Below are 27,338 nucleotides of genomic sequence, written 5' to 3'. Positions count from 1 at the left end.
TTAGATGTGATTTTGCATATATAGTGCATTGTTCATATGGATGCTGATCTTGCATAGTTTATATTGTATTTTGTAAATTGTTGCTTTGTTTTAAATTGTGAGCTACCCAGTGTCACCTTGGAGTCAGGTGGTGTCTAAATCTAATGAAATAAAGGACACTGGTACTGATATGAAATATTGTATGTGTCTATTCAGAACTCAGTTCCACTGAATTAAATAGGGCTTACTTCCAGATAAATGGAGAATGAACTACAAGGTGAAATAAATGCCTCAGACACTCTACAGAGCTTTAAATCGTGGTTCACTGCCAGGACAAAAATACAATTTATAATTGTGATTACACATTTAATAAAATTATTCATAGGTTTCACTGAGCTCATTTGAAGGCACAAACTATCATTTTCAGTAATGACAGCAGAACAGACATTTGTTTCTACAGCATGAACCTAGGAAACAAATATTCTAGTTTTGTTCTTCAAACAAGGCCATGCCCCAATCATGCATTCTTCCTCCTCCACCTCCTGTTACTTGACAACTACTATACATTTTTAATAACCAAACACCTGTAACCATGTTTACACAGTATCTACTTTAAGATAAATTATTCCATCTTCAACTATTATAAATTATTTTTAAACTCCTAATAGTTAATCTGCTTTGAGGATTTGATGGTGCTCCATTATTATGAACAAGAATCTATGCAGTTATTTGTGATTATGTGTAGACTGTTACCATAAACTTGTCTGAATCAATTAAAATAATCACAAATGTAAAAAATTATCTAGATCCCACCAGTGTTTAATTCTTAGCCCTTTGCATAGCCCAATACACTTAGTCTATTTTCACTAATCATTTTCTTTGTAGCAGTATAGTCAACATTCTTTTTTTTAGAAGCAAATAATTTTAAAGAAATATTAATAACTAAAAAAATTCTCTTCAACCTCACTATACAAAATAAAAATTGTAAAATTTTGTAAGATGTGAGCAGACATGCCTTGGTATTCTTGCAATAATGACCCTTTATCTGCTTATTTACTCTTCAAAAATAGAAATACGCCACCCCTGATCATTTTGGAGGGTGAATTTTAACACATACTAATACTCTTACCTACGTCTGTGCATGCAGATCTGTATACTTCTGGTCATAATTAAATAAACAGAAAATAACCATTTTCCTTCACTTTGACAGAGCAGAGGTGCCCCAAGGAGTATTTTTTGTGTTAGTATTATTATACTGCAGAAAGTTCAATAAGATTACAACAATTTTTCACCAACAAAATTATTCTATAAATTTTGCTATAGCTTTTATTTTTAGATTTGACCAATTTTAAAGAGATTATGTCATGTCAAGCGAATGAGAAATATATTAACAATAGAAGAATTTCCTAGCAGTCTGATTGATAGGGAATGTTAGGACTGGTTGCTCATTTCATTTCAGTTTCTTTTACAGTTGAAGTACCAACATGGATTTCTACAAATGTTGCTAAATGTTACACATTAAAAAAAATAGTTCAGGAAAACTGATTTATTATTGTAATTTTGTAAGTAATCTGATGAAGACATACACAGAATGTGAAATACATAGTTTCATCTATTTTGTTTGCAGTACTATATGAAAAAAATTAAGATTTATAATAATGCTATATCTTCTTCAAAATAATTTAAAATTTAAACTGTTAATTTAACAAGCACATACCATTGCTGTTCTAAATGTGTACCACTGTATTTTAATCAACAAAAGCAGCCCAGGATATCTGTCAATTTTATTTTCTGTTTATAAACATATTTGGTACAAATTTGTTGCCCATTTCTCATGACTGAGTAACTGTATAAAAAGCCAACTGACACTACCAAATATCCTTTAGTTAGCATAAACGTAAAAATGTGAGAATCATGTCTATTTTTTACTGTTTAAAAATGCTTATTGTTTTTGTACAGCTCTTTCAGGTATAAAATTGGAATGCTAATGAACTACTAAGGCTTGAAGTACATGTATTTTAGTTCAGTAGTAGTAGTAAATGTATTTATGATGCACATATAACTAAGAACAGTACATACAGTGACATATAATATTCAACTGCATTAAGTTTAATTATAGCCCTTTCTGCATCTATCCCAAACAGTGTTTGAGTTAATGGAGGTATCTCATGAAAGTTTGAAAGCAACCAGCCCTCTCATTTCCCCTGTACATCTGCTTCCTGGAAGCTCCTTTCTTGAAGCTTACTGGCTTGGTCTTGTTTCTAAAATAATTTCGACAGCAGTATGGCTAGGAATTCTCACTTAATAAAGGTGGTATACTAGTGTGTAAGAGCAGCTTGTCTCACCATACAGTCTTGGCACACCAAAATATACTCCATTATGGGTCATATCATGTATTGCATATACAGAAATGGACAATGAAACAGAATATTGAATATAACCAGCGGCTGAATTGTAACTATTCTTTCAAACAGTATTGAAAAAATTACCCAAAATAGTTGGTTAAACATTTAATGTAGAAATAATAAAAAATCCACCATGTTTTTAATTTGCATTTTTTGACACAGCTTAGGATTTCTTTTCCTATAAATACAAAGAAGTTCTTGCTGAGAAATACTAAGCTAATCAGGATCATGATAACCTAAGAAGACAGTACCAGTTATATACAATGGCTTGATTCAGACTTAGTTAGAATAGAATCACTAAAATTACTGAGTCCTTGGATTGATTAGTTCTATTGATCTCAGCATGACTTAAGACTGAAGTCAACCTAGTATGTACAATTACAAAATCCTTAAAAATGTAAAAAATTAACTTAAATGACATTTTACAAAGTTTAAAAAAAAAACTATATTCAGAAAGAGTTCAAAAATTACAAATATACAAAATGATGCTTTAATATAGTCTTGTATAAACTATGGGTGTTCCTTAGTACAAATAAGTCATTAAAATGCAACAATAATATAAATAAATACAAATAAATGCCTCTTAATGAATCCTGGCAGTAATATGCTTAAATACACTAAATATTAAACCATGTGTACAAAATGTACATAACATTAATACAAATCTGGGACACATTATTTATAATGTAATATAGAGATTATCAATTAGATTGCCTGGGAGACAAATCTAACAACAGTAATGGAACTGTGAGCCAAATCTTGCTGCAGTTCCCCAGTTAGTAAAATATGCTCAGATTTGGCTTCCTGAACAAGTTGTTACTGGAGTGGCTCAAAGTTCACTATTTAAAACTTCCATAGAAAGTAACTATTGTTTTCTTTAATGAATGTCATAAAATAATAACTTTATGCAAGGTTACTTTGCATAAAATAAAAAGCAGCTTATTGGTCGCTATCAGTTAATCTTTCCCAAAAACATCAATATCACTTCCAAAACTAATCAATGGAAGTTTTTAATTGAGAGGAGAAGCTGCACATAAAAACAATCTAAAATAAGTGTTAAACATCATTTTCAAATTTTTAAAAAAAGCAAACGGGTAATACAGAAAATGAAACCATCTACAACAGTTACAGGAATTCAACAGACTCCATTATAATAGTGTTTACTTTTGCTATGAAACTGTTGCTGTTACATTGGTGCTCCTGAAAACTGTTGTCTTTGTTCCAATGCCTGTTGACTTAGCAGTTGTTGTCGTTTTTGCAGAAAGTGTACAACTTCAGGACTTCTCAGAAGTGACTAGATAGAAACAAAAATACAAGTGCACCAGTTCCAACCCTGACACTGCATAAAATATATTACATGCAGAGTCTCCACATAACCACATATTACTGCATTCAGTGGGACAAACCAATTAAATAACTATTATTTTTTCTTTGCCCATTAGTTTAGCTTTCCTTCTTTCCCATTTTTAACATTTTGCCTTTATTTCTCAGATCCCATATAGTTATGAACTTAAGGGTTCCTGGGACACACTATGATCTATAGTGGCCTTGTTCTGCAGACTACTATTTAGGAGTTAATTATCCCTTATCTCTTCCAAGATAGAAACAGTATCTTAAGACCCACAAAAACGGTGGAGCCTCTTTAGAAGTATAATCTCTACTGTCATTCCAATTTCCATCTTCCTCCACCTGCATGCTGGGGGAGGAGGTTAGAGAATGGCAGAAACAGAGTATGAATAAGTTCCCCACCCCAACCTTTTCACTGTGCTGCTAATCTTGATCACACCAGTGTGGTTTTTTGTTTTTGCTATGGAGGGGGGGGAAAAACAGTAACAGGAGGATGCAGGTTCCTAACTTCTTTGCACCAGCTGAGAGGACCACAAAAACAGTGGGCAACTATCAGGTCATGCCCTGCTAGTGCAGAAAAATGAGTCATCTGATTAGGAGAGAGATGATTAAGTCACTCATGTTTTGTGAACAGGGCCAACAAGTACTTCAGATGCTACATCAGCCCCCCTATTTCTTCACTTTAGAAGTTTCATCTTTCCCAATTTGAACAGACCACTTCCAGAATATATTGGTTTATTGACTGGCAATTCAGCAATATCTGGAAAACCATAACTTCCAACAGCAACAGCCAGCCTGGCCAATAGTAAGGAGCAAGGGAGGTTAGGAGTTAAAAGTACAACAACCTCCTGAAATTCACAGCGTTTCTCAACTTGCGGTTAACAGCACATAATCAAATACTTTTCTTGTGTTAACCTGCTCTTATAAAATAAATGTAGCAGAACAGTTATCATATTTTACTAGTATATTCATCTTATAAAGCAGCTTTTCAGAAATTAATCAGCACTTACCAGCCTTTTCTGGTTTAGAACTTGTTCCAAAAGTGTAGGTTTTGCAGGCCGATCTCCAATATTACCTGTTCTTTGCTTTGATACAGAAACGGAAGTTTCAGTGCAATCCTTAGCACGCACACACACAAAAAAAGAGGAAAAGTAAATTGTATTTGTTCTGTCAGAAAACATCTACATCACTTAGGGGGTAGCCTAGTAAGTAAACCCTTTGATTATTTCATTTCTCTCTATAGTAAAACATCTTTTGAAAAATAGAGCATGTCAGATCTTTAATAATTTCGTTTAAAAGTTTATCAAGCAAATAATTTTTCTTTATCAAGCAAATAATTTATAGTAATTAACACAGAATAGTAGGCACGTGGTGTAACTTTAGTTATAAACCAATTTCAAACTATTTTAATAAACGTTAGAAACTGTTACAGGATAAAGATCTCTAGTAAAGATCAGTAACAAAGAATTCTGACTCTACTATCTTCCATTGAAGCCACAATTTGTTTATTCTAGAGTCATTCAAACCTATTTTAATTTTTAAGTCAGAAGTATTTCTGAGAAATTAGAAATGTAAGAATCCTATCAAGTAAGCCTTTATCCTTGTAAATAGCTTCTGCTCTAGCAATGAGGCTATAACTGCACTGACCTACACAAACTCTAGCAGAAACTTAATCGAATTTCATTTACAAAACTGTCTTATACTGCTATCCCTGGCCTATAGTTTCACAAGTGGATGAAAGCTTTCCCACGTGTTCAAAAATCACTCAGCAGCTTCATTTAAAATTCAACCTGAAAGCTATCAGCCCAGGTTTCAGCAAGAGCTGTTTCCTTGTTCATCCAGATGAGTTCTATGTGTTTCCTCACAGAAAACACAGTAACAAGAAAAGTGACTGCCAGAAAAAGTGATGTGAGTTTAGGCTACAATAATTAAGGCAGCCACATGTGATATTTGGTAGTTGAAAGTTAGTGTAGCTATTGCACTGTGCAACCAGAACAGATTGGCATTAAGTTCCTAGATAGCAGCATCAACAACAGCAAACAACACTTAGTGGACTGGTTTGGCCTTGGATGGTAAAGCAGTAAATGATAACATTTACTACAGGCTCCCATTTAGAACAGCACATGCACATGTTTTAGAGAATTTCCTCCAAGGAACTTCTGAACTCTGTCACTACAGTGCTTCGTGAAAAAGACAAGAGATATAAAATACGGGTTTCTTGCCGTAAGCTGCTTTCAGAAATCATGCCTACAAATACCGAGCTGAACGTACCCATTTTCTGGATTAGCCAAACTGGATGAATTCGCCTAACGCGGTAGGCTAGTTTATGCCATGCGAACTCAACCTAGACAACTAGTTAGAAAACCAAGCTAAAGTACCGTCACAAGGAATCAGCCCTGTCGCCATGACCGCCTCTCCACCTCACCTCAACTCGCCCACTGCTCCCAGAGAGTCCAACTCCAGCCGCCGCCGCCGCAGCGGTGGTAGCCGAGCAGGGGCCGCCTCCACCTCCCCCGCCGCCGCCGCCGCCTCCGAGGGCCTGGTCGCTCTTCTTGCGCTTGTACTTATCCTTGTACATCTTGTTCCGGTGCCTCTTGCACATCCAAGGCTTGCGCTGCTTCGCCACTTGGGTAGTGGTCTCGTTGCAGCCCTCGTACGTGCAGCTTTTGCACCCGCCGCCGCCTCCCCCCGACTGGGCGCCGCTCTCATCCTCGTCGTCCAGGTCCTCCAGGCCACCAGCAGGACTGCACGCACCTTCCGCGCCAGCACCTCCGGCGCCAGCTTCGCTGTCCCCTTCGGGGTCGCCGGCGGGCCCCAGCTCATAGAAGAGCATGAGCCCGCCCTGGGCGGACGGCGCCTTGGAGACAGCCTGCGCGGGCTGTACCACCTGAGGCTGCAGCATGGCGCCCACCGCCTCTCCGTCCCCGCCGCAGGGTTGCATCACCAGCAAGGTGAGCGACTGCGGCGGGGATGGAGAAGGGGAGGAGGAGGAGATAGCGGCGGAGCTGCCGCTGGTATTTCCCGGAGCCTCCGTCCTGCCCGAACGCCTCGCAGCCAGGCCACGAAGGCCGCGGCTGCCACAGCAACAACAAACGAAAGACGCGAGCCGTGACAGCTCGCCAGCTAGTACGCAGGCGCAAAAGCGGGTGCGCGTCACCTCCGCTTCTCTTCACCGGAAACCGATGGGCTACGCAAACCTAAGAGTCCGCGGCGGGCAGGAGCGTGACGGCCGCTGAGTTGCGCGTGTAGCGACAAATGCTGCCGCGAAGGTAATCTTCGAGTGCGTTGCTGCATGGAAAGCCCGAAGTGAAAGGGCGATGGCAAACCACCTTCATATTGTTGCCAAGAAGCTTGCATTGGCGTGTGCGTATGTAGGAATTAAGTAGCTTTTCCCGCTCTTTGCCCATGAACTGTAGGTTTGGCCAGAAACCTCTGCTTAGCAATTTGGAGTTATGTCGCAAGTATGCATACAGTGCCCAAATACTCTTTTTAAAGAGACAGGTTTTCAAGAGGTTTCTAAATGTCCAAAGTGAGGTCAGTGAACTATCTGGGAGGGCATCGAACTATTTTAGACATTTGTATTGTCTGAAACTGGAGTACCAGGATATCCAATTAAAACATTTGATATTACAATTTGGTACAGACATTATTAGCAGCGTCTAAAATTCCTGAATTGCTATCCATATTGGAATAAGTTTTGGATTACTCTAAGTCTACACTCTTTTTTTTAATAAAGAATTTTGATAAAGTGGATATCTGTTATTTGCAGTAACTCTGGAATGAAGAGTTGGAATATTCCATATTCTATAGCTCAGGAGTATTAAGTAGGTTTCTTATGATCTTAAGATGAGACTAAATCAATACAATGTTATCTACATTTACTGGAGATCCCCGAGAATGTTTTAAAGGGCTGACTGACAACTTGATAGTGTTGGAAGTAGAAATTGGGTGAGGGAACATTTATTGATATCATATGAGTTTTCCCACTTTCCCACTAGGTCACATGAGGTCTTTGGTTAACGAGCTGTACGGTTCTGGGGTTACGAGTGCAACCGAGACTTCTGGGATTGCCACCGCTATGCAATGTGGTCACATGATGTTGCACTTTACAACCACAATGCTTAGCAATGGAAACTTTGGTTGCAATTGTCATCATAACCCGAGAACAAAGGCTGCGACTTTTAAAGGACAGCAAATGTTAGAGAACAAGAAATTCTTAGGAGTGGAGACACCTAACAAAATGGCAGGGCGTTTAGCTGGAAATAGCAGCCAAATACAAAGCAGGGTCACAGATTTGTATCAATCTGACCTGCAACAGAGTCACCAGGATATTGGGCAGGTATTACTTAGTCCACATATGGGCTGCACAACTCTAGTCCACTCAAGATGGCAGCAAAGAGTTAGCATTTTCTGTATCTCTTTCCTGCATTTTCACAGATCAAATGGGGGAGCCCTAATATGGTTTCAGAAAGAAGGATCATAAGCCTGGCCTCTAAGACTAGGGATTTCCCTCTCAAGGGACCCTACTTTTCATTAACTTGCACAGCAACTCTGTGTGCTTATATACTTAAATTACATGATAAGCAGTTAATGCAATAGTCATCCCAATTCTAAGTGATTTCATTGTACGTTTTTCCAGTTTGAAGTAGTAAAGCCAAAATACTACTGTAGTTAATTAACCTGTAATAATAGTGGTTATCTTTGAGTACAGGTAGTCCCCGGGTTAAGAATGCCTGGTTTACAGATGACCCATAGCTAAGAACAGAGCCTATTGTAGCAAAACTTGAGTTAAATGCACAGTGATTCGAGTTAAAGACACGATGGTTCAAGTTAATTACACAATACTACTTACATGTTCCGACTTACATACAAATTTGACTTAAGGACAGACCTTGGGAACAGTACTCATTCTTAAACTGGGGACTACCTGTAGTAGCTTTATTCATATAGTTTTCTAAGCTATACTTTCTAAGCTATAATGTGATAGATGACCCAGCTCTTAAAGAATTATTGGTAATGGATCAGCAGTCTCTTAATTGAATAGTTAATTTTTAAGTGAAATCCCAAAACCATTTTGGAGGATCATAATATCGAGGTTGATTCAATTATAAATAAGGAGCGGAGAAATAATTTCATTTATTCTTCCAAGTAGAAGATGACAATCTGTATTGTGCATGGATTTCTTACTAGGCTTAGTAAGAAATTGGAAAGTCTTTCTGTAGGTGACAAACCCCAAGAATGCTGTCAAAATTATAAACACTGTCATAATAGACTGTCCAATTACAGGTAGACCTTGTTACCAACTGCCTCGTTCAGCAACTGTTTGAAGTTACAACAGTGCTGAAAAAAACCTTTATGACCAGTGCCCACATTTGCAACCTTCGCAGCATTCCTCAGTCATGTGGTTGCCATTATAGTCAGTACCAGTTGTCCTGTGCCTGACCTGTTTTTCTTTTTTTCCCCTCTTGCAAACCAGAGAGTTTGGAGAGGAAGGGATTACAAGAGAGTAAGCAGGCACACAATGGGGAATACACATTGAAAGGAATGCAGTGGCGCTGGCAGCGCTTGGGGCTGGGAGCCCCAAGCACCTGTGTTCTCGCTTACTCTCTTGTAATCTCTTCCTTTCCATTCTCTCTGCTCTGCGAGTGGGAGTGGGGGGGACAGGTAAGGCACAAGAGAGATTGTCTATATAGATTGCTTGTTTTTTTTTTCTCCCCCCACCCCTTTGCAAAGCAGAGAGATTGCTTAAATAAGCAAGGGGGGGAAAACCCCAATCTCTGTAGGCAATCTCTTCTGTGCTTGACCCATTTCCCCCATTGTCTGGGGGAATACTGATCTTCACCACCTTCTGGAAGGCGAGCAGGGTCGGGGTTGTCAATGGGGAGGCTAAATACTGTAATCAGTATGGTTTTGGCTTAATGTAATGCCACTGTGATTTGTAAACATGGCTTATAGCTTAGCAACATGTGTGAATCACACCACTAATCACACTGTTTCTGTTTGTAACAGATTTGTAAACCAATGTGTATAAGCACTCCAAGAGATGGGCTTTGAAAGGAACCATAGTTCAAAATTAGAGCACATGCTTTGCATACAGAAAGCCTACAATTCAGTCCGTGTTATCTCCAATTAAAAGGAGTGGGTCAGGTGATGTGAAAGTCCTCTGACATAAGGAGCAGTTGCTAATCAGAATGCACCATAATCTGATGTAATTAAAATAATTAGCTATCTCCCAGTCTAGTTACATGAGATTGTTTTAACTGATAATGTTCAGGACTAAACCCGAGGCTTACCTATTCTTTTCTAGATACCGTAATGATGGCTGATACACAAAGAATCTTGGGTTGCCCTAAGTCACCTCTTGAATTCAATATCGAGATGAGATACTTTTTTTATTATAGCAATTAAATGAAGTGAAAAGCAGATGATAACTGCACAATCTACTAAGAACACAGTATTTTTGCTGATGAATATATTTATAGCTATTCTGCAAAAAAAAAAAAAAATGCTCTGCTTACAGTACAGAAGTAATGAATGCTACCTAACTAATCCAGACAAAAACTTCAGTGGCCAAGGTGGACCTGCAAAATGTTGAATTGTGAAAATGCATTCTGGCATAGATTTGTGTTGTGGACCCCTTGTCTTAATTTGCTACCTCGGAAGGATATCTGTTGCTTTTTGATACGCAACTGCAGATGATTCCTAGGGAGCTTTAATTACCTGACACAAAAAATGAAATATGGGCTTACTGGTATTAGGTTAGTTTCTGGGTTTGAAAGAATCTTGGTTTAACAGTCGTATTTCCTTATTTCGTGAAATAGCCAAGAGATGAGTTTAGTTTAGTAGTATCCAGTAGTATTATTAATCTTCATTTATGACTTTCAAGTATTAAAATTATTCTGGTTGCTGATTTCCATACAAATGTGCAGACTATAAAACATGGCAGCACTGGGATGCATTATGATTACAGATGGATTTTTTTTTTTCAGAGCAGCAGGCCAATTTATGCTGTCACGATGTATTGCATATTTATGTTTTATAGGTGTTGTAGTGAATTTCTAAACAGGGAGAACAAATTAAACAGATGCCTTAGATAAAAGTAAAGAGGACTGTATGGATGCAAGGAAAAGATTCCTCCTGCAGAGTTTATAGAAGATACCCCCCCCCAAAAAAAACCCCACATCTGGTCAATATTATATTTTTACAAAGACTTGCTAAATAAGTAAAAGAGATGTCCCAAGTCTGGATAAAGTTGATCCCCTGTGAAGAGATCACAAAACCAGGCATGTGTTCATTGTCAACGGACAAATCAAATAAAGAAATCCTACTGCATTTGGGATAACTGGTGTTTCAGCATTGGCAGCTAGCCATGGCCAGAATGCTGGTGAAGTTTTCAAGTAGCCAAAGATTTGATCACAGAATAAAATATACATTACATCAAAATAGGACATCTGAATAGCCACTTGGAATGTACACACTGGACAATATGAAAGACCTAAAGCTCAATTTCAGTGATGCGAAACAAGCAGCCCTAAATTAGAAGACTTGTGAGAAAGGTCTATAATCCAGTGGCATCCATAGCAACATACTGGCTCCAAGTAAAGGAGATATTTTGAGATGTTCCATCTGGAGACAAAGCCCTAGAGAAAATTGGGAGATGGGCTTATGGATTTTGGACAATATTAATAAATAGTGGTAAACTATAAGAGTATATAATAAATATATTCTGCATGCATTCTCTGTGTTCATATATGGTATGTAGAACACAGTAGATGTTCTGTCTAAAAATAGATCTGTCGTATACCCGATGCTACTTTGACATGTTCAGCACCCAGGGTAAAACAGACAGCAAGTCCTTCAGTAAGTATCAACTTGTCATTGTCAATCAATGACACCATTTAGGTTTTCTTCATGGAGTATAAAAATGCTCCTTTGCAATATATGGTATGGTTAGAATCATGGGCAATCATATTATGCCTTTATTCAAACTTTAAGCAGATGTGGCTCTCTAGACCTTGTTCACCTCAGCTTCCTTAAGTGCTAGCCAAAACAGTCTGATAAGAAATAATAGAGAATTGCAATCTGACATTATATTACCCACTTCTGTTACTGTTTCATGTGAACTGGTTGGCTCAATCCCAAATTGGGCACCTATTCTTTAAAAATAATAATAAATATTCTGCAGAATAAGATGGGGAGAGAAGACAAAACTCTAGCATTTGTGAGATTTGTTGATAATCACATATATCAGGAGTGCAATTATACTGGGTGGGATCGGGCATGCATCCTTGCCCTACTGGACCTCTCGGCAGCTTTCAATACCATCGACCGTGGTATCCTTCTGGATCGGCTCAGGGGACTGGGAGTGGGGAGCACGGTGCTGGTTTGCCTCCTTTCTCCAGGGTCTACTCCAGTCAGTGATGATTGGGGAGGAGAGGTCCCGCCCTCAGCCCCTACTATGTGGGGGCTGCAGGGTTCGGTGCTCTCCCCTCTCCTATTTAATATCTACATGAGGCCACTGGGTGAGCTCATCTGTCACCACGGAGTGAGGTATCATCAGTATGCTGATGATACCCAACTATACATCTCTGCCTCTGATGAATTAAGTGATGCTTCTCTGCCATGGCTCCCTCCTTGTGGAACATTGACCCTCCTGAAGTTAGGTTTGCCCCTTACCTGCTGTTGTTTAGGAAGTCCCTCAAGACCTGGTTATGTCATCAAGCCTGGGGGTCTTTGGGAACTGGAGACATTCTTAGATGGCTCCACTATGATTGATATTCTGTTCTCTCCATGGGGTTTGTATATTTTACAATTTTTGATAATATTTTCACTTTAATAATTTTTATCTTTTTATAATGATTTGCTGTTTTATTTAATTGTTGTACACTGCCCAGAGTCACTTGGTGTGACATGGGCAGCTGTATAAATGTGACAAATAAATATAAATAAATAGTTATTAAAACTGCTGCTATCTGTTCTCTTTGGTGCTAACTGTAAAACTAGAACTTTGAAAAATAGTACTGTAATTGTTTTCATTTTTAAGAAATAAAAATGATGGGCATAATTGCACTAGAATGGATACTACAATTCTTGTTGTCCAATTAGACTAGTACTTAAACAACAGCCCATTCAGATTGATGAAATCTCCATTTTAGGATTTATAGGAAAAAATTATGGGAAAATATGAGATGCTACATAATATTTTACCTTGTGCTAGAGCTCATTTTGTTTCGCGTAAGAGAACAACATGTATTACTCTCTTTATTGACTGAATCTCTCTTTTCTCTGCTTGGATTTTCCAACTGTTTATAGGCAAGTTATCTGTAAATTTTCAGCAGTTTAATATTCGCCCATATCCAAAAGTGAATTTGTGGTGAAATTGTTTCTTTGGCACCTTGTTTATTGTGAAATCTTATCTTCAGTTGAGGAAAGATGTGTGTGCATGTGTGTGGAATTTGACAGTGGTCACATCACATCACAATGGTCACATGGACATCCCTAATATGGGCCTATTCAACATCACTAGGAATCCGTACAAAGGGCTGTTAGGATCCCACAACTTTCCTGGGACTGAAGGATACACAAACTCCACTCAGGTAAAATTGCAGTATGTCACAAGCTGCCTTTCTAATGTTCTTTCCTTAATTTTTTTTCTTTTTAAACACTGCAATCCAGGGAGTTGTGAATAAATCCTACTGAATCCAGCCAGACTTACTACCAAATAAACATGAAAAGCTCTAGTAATGAAACTCAAGGAATACAGCGAAAAAGGACTAAGATTAAATATTAAAAAGAAAAAAAAATGACAATAGGGTCAGCAACCAGCCTTAGAACTGACAATGAAGACATTGAAGTGGCGGATAGATTTGCCTTTTAGGATTGACTCCATAGTAAAGGAACTGGCAACCAAGAATATGCCACAGAACTAGCACTTGATAGGATAACAATGAAGGCCTTGGAAAAGATATTGAGATGCCATGATGTGTCTATACCTACAAAATCAAAATCAATCAGGAAATGGTTTTCCCTGTGTCACTCTCTAGAAGCAAAAGTTGGATTTTGAAGGAGGACAGAAATAGTATTGATGCTTTTAAACTATGATGCTGGAGAAGACTCCTGAGAATACCATGAATAGCCAAGAAAACAAAAAGCACTCACTCAAAGCACAAATGACCAGGCTCAAAGTATCACATTTTGGACACATTATGTTAAGATCCTGCTCCCTTGAGAAGGCTGTAATGTTGAAAAAGATAGAAAGAGAAGAAGAGGATATCAGCAGCATGGTGGATGCATCGTTGGAAGACCTGAAGGGCCTGGTTGGAGAAAGATCATCTTGGAGAAAGTCTGTCTAAGTAGTTAAAGTCTACACTGATTTTATGGTCCATAATCAGTCAGACAGGAAGAGGATCAGGCAGCACATCTGTGGTTAGAAGACTCCAGTTATTATTGTGTTCTACTCTGGGATGTTTTATTAAGCTTTGTGATTATGTTCTTATATGAAAGAATTCCTGGAATGCAATTGCCACCAACAGAAGATGTTCTTATGAATATTTCAATGATTGCTGATCTGTGGTGGTAGATCTTAACTATTCACTCTTAGTTTTTCCTTTGAGTACCTCAGTACTTCGCATATGATTCTGCTGAGATTATTTGTAATACCGTGGCAAGTTAAAATTGTCCACTTACATATTCAACTCACTCACACATGATGGCCTCTCTTGCTTTCATAGACAAAGAAATGCTTCTAAGCCAATGAAATACTCGTCCCTGGAGGACTTGTTTTCTTCCAAAAACCTTTGCTGAGTAAAACATTTCATTATCAAAAGCAGTCTGTTCCACTGCTATTGTACATCCCAAGATTCTGAACAAATGTCACAGTTAGAAGGCAGAATCAAATCAAAGTGGCTGCAGATTGGATACGGATTGATAAATAAAGAGAGGAGACCTAGAAGGCTGGCTCGGGTTTTGTTTTCGTTTTTGTTATTCTAGCAAGGCAGAGATAAATGGATATACTAGAAGTGGCATGTGGCAAGTTACCATTTAGATATGGGGAGAAGAAAGTAGCAACTATTAATCTTCCGGTGGAAGTCCTGATTCCCAGTTGAGTTTAACATCAGTGCTTCTTTTACCATATGGAAAAAGATACACAAATCTCTTTCTTCAGTAAGTCTATAGATCCTGTTTTCAGTCATGAAAAGCTGGTGGGTATTTTGGATATTTTTTTAAAATGATAATGCCAGTTTCTCTTTTTAAACAGGCCTCTATTGCTGCTTTTTTTTGTTTTCAACTCAGGACTGCATTACGTGCAGTTAAATGAGCTTCAGTATTACCCACTGAGGTTGGGGTGGAGCTGGGCTGAAGAAATGTTATAGCTATGAAATTTTGTTTATTAAATGACTATCAGAATAAGGTTTACAGAAACAAAAAAGATTAACGTTAATCTGTGCGCATGTATGCATGTGTGCACACTTGGAAAAGGCTAAGAAATAAATCTAACTTGCAAATATTTTTAACAAAGCTATTGTTAATAGCTGAATTCTAGGACATTGCATAAAGTTTGTGATGGAAGGAACTGGAGGACAGCAGTGTCAACCAGCATGAAGTCTGGCTGTTTCTCTTTGTTGAAGGAACAGGGCAGGTGTGCAATAACCTTTCTTCGGCTCCTCAAGAGGTGTTGTCCCATGGCCTGTGTTAAATAAGATTCAACTGCCAAGCTGGTCAGTATCTGTATATGAACTGAAGAAGAAGCACCCTTTTATTCTTTAGGCAGCAAAATGTTTACACCAATCTGGGATTCCCTGAGTATACCTAAAGCTCTTTTCTCTGTTATACCTCTATACCTCTTCTCTGTTAGTGGTGCTATTTTGGCAACATATTGCTACTGTGGGGTAAAATGAAGGGCAATCCCTGGGGAAGCTACCTTCAGCTCTGGAAGGAAAGTGGGATATAAATCAAACAAACATACTAAGATGCCTTCTTAACATTCCTTATGTTAAATAATGAATTCCCATAGTGGGTCCTCTATTGCCTCTTTTATACTGTACATCTATTAGGGTGGTATCATTTTATCAATACTCTAATGTATGATTGTCCTGAATAAGAACATAGTTAAATGCAAACAAGGTAAAAAGAAAGAGAGTGGATAACCAGCAGCAAGGTGGGTGGACTTAGTTATAGTGGCGATGGGTACACCATTGTAAGACCTGAAAGACCAGGTTAGGGATACATCGTCATGGAGAAAATCAATTTACGGTATTTGGTTGCTAAGAGTTGACACCACCTTGATGGCACAGAATCAAACAGTAAATGCAAATAAAGTTGTTGGTTCATATCTATCTGAAGAAAAGTGGCATCCAGCCCCTAAACCTAGAAAAAAAAGGAAACTATACATTTAAAAACAAGATAAATCTTAATTGACTTAATCCAATGAAATTACTATTGAAATCTCATGGACAGAAGTATTGCTTTAAAGAAATGGACCATATATGGTTCATTTAATCAACAGAAAAATATTAGGTTTCTGGTCATTAATTTAAACTGTAAAGTTTATTTTGGATTACTTACAGTAATATAAAATGATTTTCCCCAGAAAAAAATAAGGGAATGAGATTGTTTATACATATTTATATATTTTACATTTACATATACTCAATGGATTTTGGCTTAGTCTAAATTACATGAAAGTGGCATATGAAAGAATTGCCTAAAAATTGTTTCATGAATTTAACTTTTTACAGAGCTTTATAATCAGTTTGCAGAATAATTTTTTATAGCAACTAGTGACCTTTTTTTAGCTTTGTAGGAGAGCAACTAAGTGTTATTTCAGCTTCGCTAAATGTAAATGAGAAGCAATGCATGTGGGAAATCATGACATTTGTAAATAGAGATGAAAACATTTGTATTTACTGGAGATTTTGATACAATTTCATTTGCCATGTGCTGCTTCCTCTGAACAGGATTTGGGGGGGGGGGGGTTGATTGCTTGTAGCAATTGAAAGTAAAGGATTACATGATTATAGGGTTTTACAGAAAAGAAGCAAGGCATACCCCTAAAGCAGCAGGAGCATGAAAATAAAATCACCCTCCAAACAACTGCTGAGTGCCAGTTTGATGTAGTAGTTAAGGCACCAGGCTAGAAACTGGGAAATCATGAGTTGTAGTCCTATCTTAAGCAAAATGCTGGTTGGGTGACTTTGGGCCTGTCAGTCTTTCAGCCCAAGGAAGAAGGCAGTGGTAAACCACTTCTGAAAACCTTGCCAAGAAAGCTCCAGGGACTAGTCCAAGCATTCATCAGGAGTCAACTCTGGCTCAAAGGCGCATGTGTGTGCGCGCACACACACACACACAATAGGAGCAGCTTCTGCAAGAACCCCCAAAACACAGGAAAGTAGCATCTAGGGCCTGTTTAAACCACTATTAGGAATGTAATAGCTGAAGCAGCACTTGGAATACAATAATGGTAGCACCTAGCTAGTGTGAGACACTCGTATGCAGGGTGTGATACACTTAGGATTTGATTTTCATCATACACTGGAAAAAGCTTCAAAAATATGTAAGCCAGAACAACAGAATTATTTGAGTTGACCAGTTTGGCTCAAGCCAAACTGGTAGGCTAGGCATTACCACTGGCACTACCTTTTTCAAAGTGCAGGGCACAGCTAGTCCACTGGATCTGCTGTTCCTCTTCTCATTATTGCCTGTTTGCCTCTTTTCTTCTCTAATCCAGACAAAGCATTCATGAATAATGAGACAGAAAAATGAGATTTGGTGGACTTTGAAAAAGCCCATTTCAAGGAGTTCAAAGAAAAGTCAGGGAGGATGGCCCATTTAGAAATTCAGAGGAAGAAAAGAGTTCAAGAAGAATGGGAAACTGGGGAAAGTGAGATAACATAAGCACAATCTCAAACTGTTCCAGTGAAAAGTAAAAATGGCAGACAGTTAAAGAAGCAAGTTCAACTGCATAGGCAGTTCTCCAAGGCGTGAGCGGAGCCTAAATGAAAGTATGAGTAGGCAACGGACAGAGCTACATAACCAAGGTCAAGGCATATAAAATGAGTTGCATTTGAAAGGATGAAGGTTTGAAATGGAGACAAAACTTTTTAATGGCTATTTTCAGCAAGAAAAAAATTCCATTGTATGAGGAAAATGGGTGGTAGTGAGAAGATGGAATAATTCACTTTGAGCTGAATTACATTTAACCTGGCAAGATTAGAACATATGCGTAAGGAGGGATTTCTTTCCCAGGGTATGAAAGAAAATAGAACAAAATCATTCAAAATTAATTTGTTCACTCTTGCTCCAATGACAGGATAGAAGCACATCTATACTAAAGGGGAGCAAATCTATACTAACGTTTAGGAATACCTGCCTACTAAGTAGTAAAGATTTTCAGCAGTAGAAAAGAGCGCTTTAGGTACTGCTGGTTTTGCAAAGCTTTTAAATAGCATTTGTTGTGATATACTGTCTTAAGCAGAGAATGGTAGTAGGAGGCCTTCAAGATACTTTCTAATTTTAAAATTTGCTACCAATTTAACCTATTAACCTTGTCCCTATCTGTGGAAATTGGACTCAGAAGCAGAAGGGTGGTGTAGGGGATGGAAGGGAAGGGACAACTAGCCCAAGGGCCTCTCAGTCCTTGGGGCATACCAATGGGAAGGCTTATCTTATGGTAGATTATTTCATGTTTATTTTATTTATTTTATAGGTTTATATGCATCTCCAACTGCTACTACTTCAGAGAGGCTTACATATCCCATCTCCATAAGCAAGGTTAAAAATGTACATAAGGTCTAAATAAATAACAACATCCCACAGTTAAAATTCCACTTCTACACTAAGGACAACAGAACTAAGTTAAAAATAAATACCATAAACCCAGCAAGGCTGGGACCACACAGATCTCAGAAAGAGGATGTGCCAAAGAAAGAGGGTAGTGATTAAAAATGCCCCCTTCTGAGGTTCCTGCAGACAACATTTCTGCTTTTACTGGACGGACAGAAACTATTAGGAGAAAGTTGTCCTGAAGATACCTGGTCTTGAGCTGTGCAAGGATATATGTATATCTGTATATACATACAGATTTAAATGTTTAGAATTATTCTGATTTTTGTTTCTTGTAAACAACTTAAGCTGCAATCTGCTGCTCTTGAATTTCTCTCACAAGAAGTGGGAAACAGATTATAGGAAACTCAACCTTGTTTTTAAATCCTGCCAGCATTGTTCTTATCATTGTTTAACTTCTCTCTATAATTTTCCTCCTCCCAAGTGGTGCTGCTTGTTTCATTTTTGACCAGAAAAGTAATTTCAGTTCATGAAATTCAACAGAAACAGTAGAACTCATTAACACATTGTTTATTTTTAATACATAAAACCTCCATGGGAATACATTAGAGATTGGAATGAATACATACATTCTTAATACATAAAATCTCTAATGGAATATCCCAGTCTTATTGGAACGGTGCTAGCTTATAGCAATATATGAAAGTAGGGTATAAATCAAAATATAAAAATAATTTTTAAAACCTTGAAGCATCTTGATTAGAGCAATCATCTGGGCTGCAAGAGTCCACATGCATTTAAAAATGTATTTAATTTATATGGCCCCACATCTCATATAAATAACTGGGTAGCTAACAATTAAAAGAGAATAAAAAACAATAAAAATAACCAAAGTCATAAACAACATAAATAGCACAAAATAGCAGCCAAGAACAGTCATAACATTCAAAATAACCACAAAATGGGCTCACCCATACTATCAGAGCCCCAGGCTTGATGGCAAAACCAGATTTTTAATGCCTTGTGAATGGCCAGCAGGGATAAGTCTGATCTCTGGGGGGATGATGTTCCGGTTAGTCCAACCTATGGCTTAAATGTCTCAGTATAAGAAATCTGCTTTGCTCTTGGATAGCTCTTTTTGTTAACTAGCTTTTCTGAATGTTCAGCCAAAATCTGCTTCTCTGCAGATTCCATCCTGTTCACTGAAGCAACCTAACTCTTGCACTGCTTGCTGAAGCAACAAAGAACAGTGAGTTTCCATTTTTTATGTGACAGTGCTTCACATAAGGATATTTACAGGAACTTTCAGGCTCCCTTTCATCTTATTTTCCCCAACCAAATATTCCCAGCTTTTTCCATTGCTCCTCAAGGCTTCCTTACCATCCTTGTCACTCTTCTTAGCATCCAATACAAATCTCAATGGAAAAAAGAAATGAAATGTCACGATGCAAACCTTGACCTTTTATACCTGTACATCAGCACTGGATGCAAGTACCTAAGTCATGGGAAGGGAGTGTTGTGATGCAACAACACACACTCCATAACTTGCCTGCTTTTAACCCCAACCACAAACACCTATGCTTAAGATATACTCTAGTTCAACATTCCCAGCCTGGGTACCCTCCATATATGTAGACTACAATTCCCATAATTCCCCAGCCAGCATCATCATTGTTGCAAATTCTGGGAATTGAAGTCCACATATTTGGAAAGTGTGTTCAGACTGAGAAAAAAAACAGCAGCTTTTCCCCAAGTCCATTTAGAAAGGTAGAATTTCACTGAAGAAACAGTGCATGGGTGTAGAATTAACCCTTGTGCCTTGGCCTGATTCCAAAGCATGTCCTTCACGGCACCTTTATATAACAAAAACAAAGTAAGTTTGAAGTTTCAACAAATATTTCTTTCATAATTAATAATTGCTCACAAGCACTCATGAGTTTGCAGCCTGCCTACCTCTGTTAGTTATTTTTTTTCTGATAAACAGTGTCTCAGCTCAACATTTGTTGGAAGCCGCATTTTTTAATTACACATCAGATATTTATTTACTGAAGCCAGGTATCTATAGGGGGAGGGGTTTAAAAAAGTCAAGATAGCAGCCATAACCATGTGATTAAATCCCTGCCCCTTTTTATGCGCATCATCTACATGACATGATTGTGTGGTTATGGCCATCATGCTAACTTTTTTTTAACCTCCCTTCCTGCAGAGACCACTGCCTGGGACACTGTTGTAAATACTGGTTTCACCTTAGGTTAGCTTCCCATTCATTCATTCATTCATTCATTCATTCATTCATTCATTCATTTATAAAATTAAATAGGTCAGTGACTTTGGTGAAGATCACAGAATATATTGACAGGGATATTGGGGACCTAGAATCTAGAAAAGTATGTAATTCTACAAGCCCAACAAATGCAGTAAGTCTGAAGTGATTAGTACATATATTTATTATACTTGTTCCATTAAAATATAACGTATGTCAGGCAATGTAGGGCAAATTACAGCAACATGATTATTAACTAGAGTTTATATTAGTTTTCTTTCTTTGTTTCACATTTACAGGAAAATTGTTTTGTTTGTATACCAGAATGGTCTTGCTAAGGAGTACAATTAAACATCTTTGAGCTTTGAGATCAGTAAACAAAAAATAGGAAGCCAGACATTCCCATGTACAGTTTAAATAGCGGTATCTCTTTTAGATCATAGCAGGTGGTAGTACCTAGTAACACTGTGTTGATCATGAAATCCTAAATAGCACTGAACCCGGTTAGTACCTTGATGGGAGACCCCCAAAAATCCCAAAGCCATAAGCTGGGCTGGGATGTTGCAAAAGAATCCTAGAAGAGGCAAAAGGCAAACAATCTTTCTATTGTTATTGAGAAAACAACACAGATGTTTCCTTGTTATCACTAAGGAGGAGATTGACTTGAGAAAGGTTTTACTTTTTATCATCTTCAGAAGGGGCTGGGAAAACACTACAAAATTCCAAGACAATTATAGGCACGGGTCAATATGCCAGCTTAGACAGGAAAAGTTCAAGTGATAAAAAGAGGAAGTAGAGACTATAAAGAGAAAGATATTAAAGTAAATACCAGAAATCACCTCTTCTCTGTCTAATGGTTCTCCAAGTCAAATCCTGCATGCCTTGGTCTTCCAACCACCTTCATGATCTGGACTCAGATGCTATTCCATGCATAATATATTTCCTTCCTTGGCTTTTCATGATGAAAGGTTTGAAAAAGCTGATCTCTGGGAAGAAATGCTACAGACTTCTAAATTTGTAAAGGAACTCCCAGCATCACTGGTGTATTCAGGGTAGGAGGAACTAGAAGAGATAATGTTCTTCAATCTCTGAAGTGCAATAATTAATAGCAAAAGAAGGAATGCCAAGAGGCTAAGGAAGATTGAAACATAAACATAGACATTTGACATGTGATTGGAAGGTGAATCCATGGATGTTGAGAGAGAGGTGGGGTACAGCTCCAAAAAAGTTCCATTTTCAATATTTGCTATCAATCCAGATGTGGGGTTGAGTTCTGTCATTTTTTTAAAAAAATATTTATTAGTTTGTGTGTTTGGTAACACAATGGAAAAAAACTTAATAGTCAAAAAGAATTTTCTGGAAAACCTGTGGCATCTTGAGCCATTTTAGTAGTGACTAAATTCTTCTTATGGCAAATTTTATCTGAAAGTTATGTCTTGGTGCTGTAAGGAGATAAAAATGAGAGGACAATTAATCAATGGCATTTAAGCATTAATTTCTGTTGACAGTTTCATTCAATATTATACTGGACAATTAAAAAAACTAATGATTTCTGTTTCATATAGATGAACATGAAAAAACAGGCATGGATATTTTGAATACGTATTTTACATTTACAGCTATGGAAATGATTTAGTAGATAATGAAGATTCAGAAACTGAGCCATGCATACTGCTGTATATCTTGAAATCAACCCGCAATGTTAATTTCTATAATGTTATTTTATAATGATCTGGTAATTTTTTTGTTAAATATAAATATAGAATTACTAATCAGTTAGCACATTTCTTCTCATTTTCTGAAATATTTGAGATCAAGTGGTAATCCTGTGTATAGGTTTTATGATTTCTAACTCCATTTGGAAGCTGATATTATTTATTCTTGTTCATAACAAACTTTTGCCTTTCAAATCTTTCCCATCATCACATTAGAATGACAGAACTATCATCTAAGGTTGAAAGAGATACCAATCCTTAAAGGAAAAAACAAATACACAGACAGACAGACCAACCAACCACAATGATGAACAGTATCTTATCAAACTAATAGCACTTAGAAAATGCAGAAATAACTTTGGATGTCTTTTCTTTTGGGATAACTCCCAGTAAGGACTGAATTTTTTCTTTCAAGGGTTGTTTTCATGGAGATAATCTGCATGGAAATAGATGGTGGATCTATAAGCACTAAATACAGTAGAGAACTGTTTGCTTTTATGTACAGCATATCTTAATCCTCTAAGTGCAAACATTTTAATTTAAGCAGGGGTTTCATATGTAACTAGCCTCTTGCTGCTAAAGCTGGTGAAATGTTGGCTTTCTTTGCACTCTTTTATAATTAGGTTTGGATTGGTTTTTTCATGCTTTTCATTGTGTTCTTAATTACACTTCTTTTTGGTTTCTTTAAGTACCCTGCACTGGTTTAAAAAAAGCATATAACCCTTAACAAGAAGTGATAACGTTGTGCCAAACATTCATTGGGCTATTTTTCCATTGAAACTTTACATTCAGAACGACAAGAAACATTCACTTGAAAATCCTAACTTGCATTGTTTCATATATTTTGGGGTGTACTTGAGGAAATTATAGCTACAGAACTCTGCTGCTCTTTTAGGATCATTTACAGGTGGTCCTTGCCTAACGACTACTCATTCAGTGACTGTTTGAATTTACCAGTCCTCATCCTTATGTCATTTGCAGCATCCCGCAGTCACGTGATCACCATTTGGGACTTTCTTTGCCAGCTTCCTACAAGCAAAATCAATGGGGAAGCTGGCAGGAGGTTGCAAATGGTGACTATGTGACGTCCTCGCTTAACGACAGTGTGGGATTCGCTTAATGATGGCAACCAGAAGTGCCAGAATTTCTGTCCCAAAGCGCCAGAGTCATGTGACATCACACATTATGATTGTGTTACTTAGTGATGGCCCTTCTGGTCCCAACTGCTGTCGTTAAGCAAGGACCACCTGTATTGCTTCTCAGGGAGAAGAGAAACATACTGCCGCTAACCTTCTTATTTCATCACAAGTGTGCAAAGCAGAATAGAAAAGTAAGATACAAAGCAGAGAAGTGTTGCTGCAGGCAATGGAAAAGAAACCTGATATGAATACATTCTGGGAGCAAATGTGACATACCTCACCATGATTATTCTGCCACTCTGAAATGCTATTCCTCGTGAGGTGCTAGGCAAAGTTACTTATACTCTCCCAGGCCTGTTAATACTGTGAGAAGGCAGGGAGAAGTGAGGGCCTCAAACGAACCATGTTTGCTAAGGGAGAGCGCTGTGCACCATGGGGCAGCCTTGGGGGGACGGCAGGAGGGAGGATGGGCAGAAGGCACACTCGCATCAGAGTGGAGAAGGACGGCAGGAGGGAGGAAAGACGGCAGGCAAGAGGCACGTTCGCACCAGAGTGAAGAGAAACGGCAGGGGGCGGCTGTCGGGTCAAGTGGGGATTGGAATGTGTATTGCGCTGATTGGATTCGGAAAGTGGAATGTCTGCGGTTTTGCGGTTAATTAGCGGTGCTCCGGGGTGGTAAAAAAGGTGAGATTGTGAGCCAAGCCCTCGTAGGAGGGGGAGGACAGATAGGGGGTATAAAAACCTGTCAGACCTTGCTTCGGGGTTCCTCCATTGCTGCGGGAGGGACCCACCTTTGCAAACGTGCCCAATAAAAACTTCTGTCTACTGGATAACCGAACCCGTGTCTGTCGTTTTCTGACAAAATTGGCGAGCCAGCCAGGAGTCCTCGACGTGGACCGGACTGTGGGGAACCGGTGAGTAATCGGCCGTAACACCCCATTGAGGTGTCTCCCGTTTTCCCCGGAGTCGGGTCCAGGACGGGACTCCAATCGCCAGTCAGACAGAAGTAAAGAGGAAGTCGGCCGACGAGGGGACCTCCGGGAGGTCTGGTGAGTACAGCCTACCCATAATCTCGGGGAGATTAGCGTGGTTACGAGGCGTTGGACGCCGCAAGGGGACAGAAGAGTCCAGGACCTTCTGTAAGGTGGGAAACGTAGTCAGGAAGGATGGGTAAGGCGCAGAGTAAGAGTGTAAGGCCAGGGGCCAGTGGGAAAAACGCAGTAGGGGGAATCCCCATGGATTCTCCATTAGGACAATTGTTGCAACAATGGGAGACACCCTGGTTGTGTCCATTCACCAGGGGTCTGGAAAAACCAACCATGATAACTTTGTGCACTAAAGAATGGCCAAAATATCCACTAGTGGACCCCGAATTCCCCTACCATTGGGATACTCTTGGAATCCCCAGTAATTACTGGGTGACCCAACTAAAAAACTACATTGTGGAGCATAAAATGTTAACACAGGAACCCTATGTGGAAGTCTGGTTCCATGTTCATTGGGAGGGGCCTCGACCCAAGTTAGCCAAAATTTTTGTCCAAAAAGAACAGGAGGATGAGGAGGAGGACCTCTGGCTGACTAGACCTCAATGGGGGCCGCCACCTCCTCCTCCTCCTCCTCTTCCTACCGCTCCCCCTCCGGCGCCCCCACCCTATCCCAGGCTGCGGAAAGAGCTGGACCAGCTGAACCAAGACATTCAGAACTTGCCCTTTAGTCTAAGGTCGGCCAGTGCCTTCCCCGTCCGGGAAGTCCCGAACGGAACGAACGCACAGGGGGTGACCGTCACCAGTTACGTAACAGTTCCCATCAAACCCAGTGAGTTGAGGGAATTAAAAAGACCCTCCCTCGTATGCAAGAGAATGCCCATACCGCCGCCGAACAATTGGAACTTTTTCTCGGCCCGGTGGAATACTCCTGGGGGAACTGAATTACATTTTAGCCCACCTCTATACGCCAGAAGAGAGGGGCCAGATTCGGCGAGCTGCGCTCGGGGCTTGGGAGCGAAGGAATGCAAATGTCCCAAATGCCCCGGCCACAGATACTAAATTCCCTCTGGCAGACCCAAATTGGGATCCCAATAATGCCGCACACCGGCAGAACATGAGAGACATGAAAGAGATGATTTTGGAGGGCATCCGAACAGCAGTGCCCCAGGGGAAGAATTTGACCAAGGCTTTTGAGGTAACCCAGGGGAAGGATGAATCGCCCGGAGATTTTTGTGAGAGGATCCGAGTTGGCCTGACCAAATTCTCGGGCGTGACTCCGGACACCCGAGCCTTTGAGACCTTGTTAAAAATGCAGTTCGTCACCAAAGCATGGCCAGACATTCAGAAGAAGATACAAAAACGGGAGGGTTGGACTGAACAGGGGATAGGGGAACTCCTAAGGATTGCTCAACAGACCTATGTGGGGAGGGAGGAGGCGAAGACCAGGCAGAAAACTCAAATGATGATGGCAGCCGTTCAGGCGGCGGCCAAGAATGAGACGAAGGGGGAGGGACTGAGGGAGGCGCGACCTTCTCCCCATCTGGTCCGGGGACCTTGGCCCCGGAGAGGTGGCGTCGACCCCAGAAGGGAGAGGTGGACTGGGGATAGGCAAGGTTGTTTCCGCTGCGGGCGAGTAGGACACTTTGCTCGGGACTGCCAGGTGGATCGCCCCACGGGTGAGAGGAGTTTCCCCCTGTACAACTAGGGGGGTCATGGTTCCCCAACCGGGACCCACGGGGAACCCTTGGTAAACATCACGGTGGGTCCCACCGGCGAGGAACGGCAGTTCCTCATGGATACCGGAGCCTCTCGAACATCGTTGTGCCAACCGATCCCAGGGATTGCGAAATCCCGGGGCACGTCGGTATCGGTGATGGGGGTGGGAGGCTCTCCGGTCAAGGCAGACGTACTGGAGGGAGTGAGACTGGAGTGGAATGGGAAGGAGGTAACTGCAGATGTGTTACTGATCCCACAGGCAGGGGTGAACTTGCTGGGAAGGGATCTAATGGGTAGTCTAGGAGTGGAGTTGTGGAATGTGGAACAGGCAGAAAGGATGTGTTTGTTGCGGGAGGCGGACGTGGAGGTTGTGAACCCTGAGGTATGGGCAGGAGAAGGGGGGGCGGGTCGGTTCCGCATTGCCCCAATTAGCATCCCCTTGAAACCGGGGGTGACTGGTTTGCGGCAAGCCCAATACCCGCTGTCCCGGGATGGGAGGCGTGGGCTGAAGCCCATCATAGATGGGCTGAGGCGGCAAGGGCTGTTGGAACCGGCTATGTCCCCCTTCAACTCCCCTATCTTAGCTGTGAAGAAGAAGGACAATAGTTACAGGCTGGTGCAGGATCTGAGGAGGGTCAACGATTTGGTCTTGGCCCGGACCCCGGTAGTGCCTGACCCCTACACTTTGATGGGGAAGATCCCTCCCGGGGATCGGTGGTTCACGGTGATAGACTTGAAGGATGCTTTTGGTCATGCCCTCTGGCAGAAGAAAGTAGGGATCTGTTCGCTTTTGAGTGGGAAGATCCGGAGACTGGGAGGAAGCAACAACTGAGATGGACGGTGCTGCCCCAGGGGTACACCGAGAGCCCCCTCTTGTTTGGACAGGCATTGGAAGAGAAACTCCAGGGGTTCCGGGCCCCTGGGGGTTCTCGGGTGCTGCAGTATGTGGATGATTTGTTGGTGTCTGGAGAGAAGGAAGTAAAGGTGAGAGAAGACTCAGTGGCTTT

At 40.0% G+C, this 27,338-nt stretch overlaps 2 protein-coding genes and 1 long non-coding RNA gene across 3 annotated transcripts; 1 reads left to right on the top strand and 2 right to left on the bottom strand.

Moving 5' to 3' along the window:
* Nucleotides 1–302: 302 nt before the first annotated feature.
* On the bottom strand, nucleotides 303–6,857 carry RFXAP (regulatory factor X associated protein). The gene is made up of 3 exons (XM_088140739.1): nucleotides 6,157–6,857; nucleotides 4,742–4,849; nucleotides 303–3,678 (listed from the first exon to the last, which is right to left on the bottom strand). The coding sequence occupies exons 1-3, from the start codon at nucleotides 6,670–6,672 to the stop codon at nucleotides 3,571–3,573; spliced, it is 732 nt and encodes a 243-aa protein (XP_087996865.1). The 5' UTR covers nucleotides 6,673–6,857; the 3' UTR covers nucleotides 303–3,570.
* A 20-nt stretch (nucleotides 6,858–6,877) lies between these two features.
* LOC148216062 (uncharacterized) lies at nucleotides 6,878–14,680 on the top strand. Its single transcript, XR_015796114.1, has 2 exons — nucleotides 6,878–7,000; nucleotides 13,407–14,680. It is a non-coding gene; the product is annotated as an uncharacterized LOC148216062 (long non-coding RNA).
* Nucleotides 14,681–16,321: 1,641 nt separating this feature from the next.
* Nucleotides 16,322–24,065, bottom strand: SERTM1 (serine rich and transmembrane domain containing 1). Its single transcript, XM_088140740.1, has one exon. The coding sequence runs from the start codon at nucleotides 22,053–22,055 to the stop codon at nucleotides 21,732–21,734; it is 324 nt and encodes a 107-aa protein (XP_087996866.1). The 5' UTR covers nucleotides 22,056–24,065; the 3' UTR covers nucleotides 16,322–21,731.
* Nucleotides 24,066–27,338: the final 3,273 nt, after the last annotated feature.

This window comes from Python bivittatus, unplaced genomic scaffold (genome assembly GCF_059951505.1).
Source record: "Python bivittatus isolate LINGU-HERP-01145 unplaced genomic scaffold, Pbiv_v1 ctg000340_np1212, whole genome shotgun sequence".
Lineage (NCBI taxonomy): Eukaryota > Metazoa > Chordata > Lepidosauria > Squamata > Pythonidae > Python > Python bivittatus.
This window is presented reverse-complemented; position numbering and strand designations above follow the sequence as displayed.

What these genes read in the sequence shown, in the direction of transcription:
- RFXAP (XM_088140739.1), bottom strand. Translation starts at nt 6,672, where the DNA reads ATGCAACCCTGCGGCGGGGACGGAGAGGCGGTGGGCGCCATGCTGCAG. An exon ending in GGAGCAGTGGGCGAGTTGAG is followed by an intron (nt 4,850 to 6,156) that starts GTGAGGTGGAGA and finishes GTGCGTGCTAAG; the next exon opens with GATTGCACTGAAACTTCCGT. An exon ending in TTCTAAACCAGAAAAGGCTG is followed by an intron (nt 3,679 to 4,741) that starts GTAAGTGCTGAT and finishes GTTTCTATCTAG; the next exon opens with TCACTTCTGAGAAGTCCTGA.
- SERTM1 (XM_088140740.1), bottom strand. Translation starts at nt 22,055, where the DNA reads ATGACAGAACTCAACCCCACATCTGGATTGATAGCAAATATTGAAAAT.